The sequence below is a fragment of the Penaeus monodon genome, chromosome 26, assembly GCF_015228065.2.
Source record: "Penaeus monodon isolate SGIC_2016 chromosome 26, NSTDA_Pmon_1, whole genome shotgun sequence".
Lineage (NCBI taxonomy): Eukaryota > Metazoa > Arthropoda > Malacostraca > Decapoda > Penaeidae > Penaeus > Penaeus monodon.
In genome coordinates, this window is record NC_051411.1 from 3,992,447 (window position 1) to 3,998,203 (window position 5,757).

Genomic DNA, 5,757 nt, shown 5'->3' on the forward strand with positions numbered 1-5,757 from the left:
GAAAATGCTGTGCTCATTTTTTATTATTATTATTATTATTATTATTATTATTATTATTATTTTTATTATTATTATTATTATTATTGATATTATTAATATTATTGTTATTATTATTATTGTTATTGTTATTATTATTATTATTATTATTTATTTATTTATTTATTTATTTACTTATTTTATTAATTTTTATTATTTATTCTTTATTTTTATTTTTTTTTGTTAATTGGTAGGCCCTGTGACCTTACCTGATTTCATCTTTCCTTGATTATTTTTCTTCTTTTTTTTTGGCTAGTGTTATGAATATTGATGGTGTTATTTTTATTATAGACATTATAATTGCTATAATGTTATAAACATTAGTAACAGCAAAATAAGTTGATGTAAAATATTTTTGCAACTTAAGGAAAAGGGTAGACGGGCGAGACAGGTAATTGGCTCATTGGAGACTTAGTACAAGTGTAGCCAGCTATGTGTAAAAACAATTAATAAAGTAAATTCACAGTGCGCATGGCATGTCCGGCAGCATTGGGTTAATCATACACAACATCGGAATCATAGTTTTATGTCTTTTCGGCGTCAGTATTTCACAATAGATGGTTTGAGTCATAGTTGCATTCTCATGTAAATATAGCAGAAAGGATGAAGCTTTATTTGTTGCAATATAGCATAAATATTGATGATGTATCATTGAGTAAGGAACCAGTCTGAGCTCTGTCTTGCTGGAATGTACAATATGGATGGATGTTAGCTGTTTGCCAAAGTGCTGAGAGGTGCGTTTGGGTGTGTAAGTTTTATTAAAAGACTGTTTTATTCCAAATTCCATATTATTATACATAAAAGAAAAACATAATAATAATCTAACAGTTCCTTTAAGCCTGTTGGATTTTCATAAAGAAAAACAGCACATTGGATTCTATTTAATTACATGAAAATATGCAAGAAGTTTCCGCTGTTTCCTTGCAATTCCGTACTATATATGGGCAGTTTATTTTCCAAATCCAATTGAAACTTGGGATCTGTGAAGGAAGTCTTACAACCTTAGTTCAGCCCGATAACAGTGCAGCGTCAAGTGATAATTATGGCCTCTGTACCTTTAGGGTCTCGGGGAAAGACTAACAAATCAACAACGCTTATATTCTGGCATTTAGGGTTTGTGTGGCGGTGTTTGTGGGATTGCTGGTAGGTGTAGAGGCATATTAGCATGGATATTTATTATTGATATTATTATTGTTGGTGGTTTGCTGTTAATATTTTTGATATATTAATGATATAATTTGTTTTTATTATTATTATTATTATTATTATTATTATTATTATTATTATTATTATTTTATTATATTATTATTATTATTATTATTAAAGAGGATTTAAAACATGGCAACAAGACAATATCATCAGTTAATTGATCTAAGTTTTGTAAGAGAAAGATAATTGACACAGGTGTGTTTGATACATGGTGTGACTGTGTGTTTGTGTCTGCCAACGTTTTATTTTTGGAAACTTGTGAAAGATGTTTGAAATGGGGTTTATTTTTATTTTTTTATTTATTTTTTTTATTATTATTTCCTTTTTTTCTTTCTTTTTTCTTTTTTTTTTTTCTTTTTTTTTTTATCCTTCTCTTTCTCTTTTTTTTTTTTTTTTTTTTTTTCTTTCTCTTCTCCTTCTTCCTCTCTCTCTCTCTCTTTTTTCTCCCCCCTCTCTTCTCTCTCCCCTCTTCCTCTTTTCTCTCTCTTTCCCCCTTTTTTCTCTCCTCCTTTCTCTCTCTCTCCTCTCTTCCTCTCTCTCTTTTCCCCTTTCTCTCTCTTTCCTTTTTTTTTTTTTCTTTTTTTATCCTTCTTTTTTCTCTTTTTTTTTTTTTTTTTTTTTTTTTTTTCTTTTTTTCTCCTCTCTCTTCTCTCTCCCCCCCTCTCTCCCTTCTCCTCCTTTCCCCTCTCTCTCTTCCTCTCTCTCTCTCTCTCTCCCCTTCTCTCCTCTCTCTCTTTTCCTTCCCTTCCTTCTCTCTCTCTCTCTCTCTTTCCTCTTTCTTCTTTCTCTCTTTTCCTCTCTCTTTTCCCTCTTCTTTCTTCTCTTTTTCTCTCTCTCCTCTTCCCCTACCTTTTCCCCGTCTCTCTCTTCTCTCTCTCCCTCTCATCTCACTCTCATCTCACTCTCCTCTCACTCTCCTCTCTCCCCTCTCCCTCTCCCCCTCTCCCTCCCCCTTCCTTCCCCTCCCCCTCCCCTCCCCTCCCCCCCTCCCCCTCCCCCTCTCCTTCCCCTCCCTCCTCTCTCTCGCTCTCGCTCTCGCCTTGCCTCTCTCTTGCTCTCTCTCTCTCTCTCTCTCCTCCCTTTTCTCCTCTTTTCTCCTCTCTCTGTCTCTCTCCCCTTCTCCCTCTCCCCTCTCTCTCTCTCTCTCTCTCTATGGAAGAGGGGGAAAAAACTGCACCTGAATCTTTTATGCAAGTTGCATCAAAATTCTATGTGAATGACAAAATCACCAATTTTTTTTTTTTTTTTTTTTTTTTTTTTAATATCCAGGTTTGTTAATTGTTTTGGGACAAATTCATCAAATTCAAAGTGCTTTTTATTGGCCTCAAATTCCTACAAGTTAATGGATAGCTTGAAAACATTTACAGGAAATTATATTTTGTGACGGAAAAGCAAAATGACTGTGATATTTTGATATATTTTACAAATTTTATGTACATATACTTATTTGTGTGTATATATATATATATATATGTGTGTGTGTGTGTGTGTGTGTGTGTGTGTGTGTGTTTTGTGTGTTGTGTGTGTGTGTGGTGTGGTGTTGTGTGTGTGTGTAGGTATGTATTAGTATTTAATATATGTATATATATATTCATATATGTATATATATATTCATATATGTATATATTTATATTTATATTTATGTATATTTGTATATATGTATATATTTTTATATATATATGTAAATATTTAATATATATGTGTATATGTGCATATTTTACATATATAGTTATATATATGTATTTATATTGTATATATATGTATGTTTATAGTTAATATGTATATTTATATATATGTGTTTCATTATGAAAATATTGTGAAAATTTATATATGTATATTTTCTATATTATATATATAGAAATATATTGTTTACATGTTTTTATATATATATTTTTGTATATAATGTATATATTATGAATATATTAATATATTTATTTATGTATTATAAGTAGTATATTATTGTATATGTAAATGTATATGATTTTAATTATTTGTATATGTATTTTGTAATATATATGTATGTAATGTATTTTTTGGGTATATGCTTTAATGTATGTTTTTTATATGTATATTATTTATATATGTTACTTTTTAATATTATATTATGTTATGTAATGTTTATATTTGTATATGTATATATGTATACATAAGAATATGTGTTTGTATATTATAAATTATTGTATATGCATGGAATTTATTTTATGATTCCTATGTATGTATATTGTATTGTTTGTAGCCCCCGTTATTATATATGTATTGTCATTGTTTTTATTAATGTATGTATATATTGTTTGTTATGTATATAGTTATGTTTTTGTATATTTTATTTATTATTTTTTTTGTAAGAAATGTATACATACATCCATGCCACCAAAAAAACCCCCACAACACACACACACACACAACACACACACACACCACCCCACACCACACCACACACAACACACCACACACACACACAACCACACCACCACAATCACAACAAACACAATACACACACACACACCAAATAAAAACCCCAACACACAATGCACACACATACACAAAAATGCACAAAACCCCTCCAAAAAAACACACACACACACTCACACAAATACACACACTCACTCACACAAAACACACACACACTCACAAAAATACACACAAATCCCACACACACACAAACATAAACATATATACATACAAACACAAATACACACCCAAAACAAAACCCATAAATACACCAAACACAAAGACAAACAAAAACACAAACACACACACACACACACACACAAACACACACAACACACACACACACACCCACCCACACACACACACACACCACACCCCCCCCCACACACACACCCACACACAAACAAAAACACATAACTACAAACCAAATACACACACCAAATACCACACCCAAAAATACACTCAAACAAAAACACAAACCAAACACAAAACCACACAAAACACACAAAAAAACACACACACCAAACAAACACACCCCACAAACAACACACAACACACCACACAAAACACACACACACACACACGCACACTCTCATACGTTTGAAGTGTCGTTTCCCCGTTTACGACTTCACTCAAAATTCACGTCCGCTCTTTTTCCCCGCAGTGGAGGAGAGGACTGTATTGTTCCGCCGATGGAAGAAGATGAATCCAAATAAAATGGGAAAAACGGGGAAGCCAAGGCCCCTCCCCCCGCAACCCATATCCCGAAAAAACCCCACAGACGTCTAACCAAGTAGGTTTTCGGCTCGCTTGGGTGTGGTGATAGGTAGAGTGGGGGTCAGTGTGGGGGTTCGCGTTTAGTACTTATTTTCGAGGTTGTTTGGTTTTGAAGGGGTGTGGCAGGAATAGATTTTATATTGTTTTTATTTATTTTATGTATTATTATTATTTTTTTTTTTATTGATTTATTTTTTATAGTCGGTTTGTTTGAGGTTGAGGCTACCATGTTTTATAGACGACTTTGTTTTGTGTTGATTAAAGTGGCGAAGTGTTCTGGGTTTTATGACGTGTGGATGGGTTTCTTCACTTTCGTTTTTGTTGGTTGTTTTTTTCCCTTGTAAGAAGGTTTTAGTGTTCAAAATAGTGTTCAGTTTGATGAATTTGGCTGTCATGATTTTTGGCAATTATCTATTTGACTTCTTTGTTCGACTTCATTATTTTTCTCCTTTTTTGTGAGTCTAGAAGCTTTATTAGATTATTTACATTTATTGTAAGGTTTAAGAGAGTTGTCTTAATTAGTGCAAATTAGAACTAGATCTCTGTTCCTGTTACGGAGTCTTGATAAGCATGAAAAGGGGTATTGTTTAATTTAATTTAGGTTCTTTTAAGAGGAAGTTGAGATAGAGAGTTAAAAGTGATATTAGATACTGAAAATAGTATTGACTTCAAGATATTTTTAGGTGAATTGTGTAACAGATTAAGTGGTTGTGTTTCTATTACTAGTTAGTTAGTATTAATTTCTGTTAGTGTTTGATATTTTAAAAATGGATCCGTTTTATGATGTTTTATAATGTGTAAATCATTTTGCAAAATTTTAAACCTCTGGGTTGTAACTTTTTCATATATATTTTTAAAATATATATTTATACATTATATATTTTAAAACACTTCTACAATCATACACGGACAGTGTCATGACTTTTTTTCACCCAGTATATCACATGAAATTCTATCATTTCTCTGCCCTCGCCACAGACACTTTAAGATCCCCGCGCAGTCGACGCCAACGCACAACGTCACAGTCACAAACTTCCCGCAGTGGAGAACCCATCCTAAGGGGTAGAAGACGCACAATTTACACTGCCGGACGACCGCCGTGGTACGACTGCCAGGGACAGCTGGTTGAACCGTTTGTTATAGGTAAGAGGATGAGGATGCGGAAGATTTGTTTCTATGGAGTTCATCAGTTTATTTTTTCCAATTCTGGTTTAATTTTTAGATTTTTAAATTTTTTTTTGTGGTTTGGTTTGGTTTTTTTTTTTTGTTTTTTTTTTTTTTTAA

General features: G+C 32.3%; 2 protein-coding genes across 2 annotated transcripts in view; both read left to right on the forward strand.

Annotated features, from left to right (window-relative positions):
- LOC119589543 overlaps nt 1-4,425 on the forward strand; it is a 6,823-nt gene extending 2,398 nt beyond the window's left edge. Inside the window, exon 3 of the mRNA XM_037938144.1 lies at nt 4,361-4,425. Within this exon, the coding sequence (XP_037794072.1) occupies nt 4,361-4,412 (52 nt within the window). The 3' untranslated portion in view covers nt 4,413-4,425. The remainder of the gene's footprint in view (nt 1-4,360) is intronic.
- Nucleotides 4,426-5,402: 977 nt separating this feature from the next.
- The window catches only part of LOC119589853 (uridine-cytidine kinase-like 1), a gene marked incomplete in the record, with an annotated part of 816 nt that continues 461 nt past the window's right edge, over nt 5,403-5,757 (forward strand). The window contains 1 exon segment of the mRNA XM_037938455.1: nt 5,403-5,616. Coding sequence (XP_037794383.1) covers nt 5,418-5,616 — 199 coding nt within the window.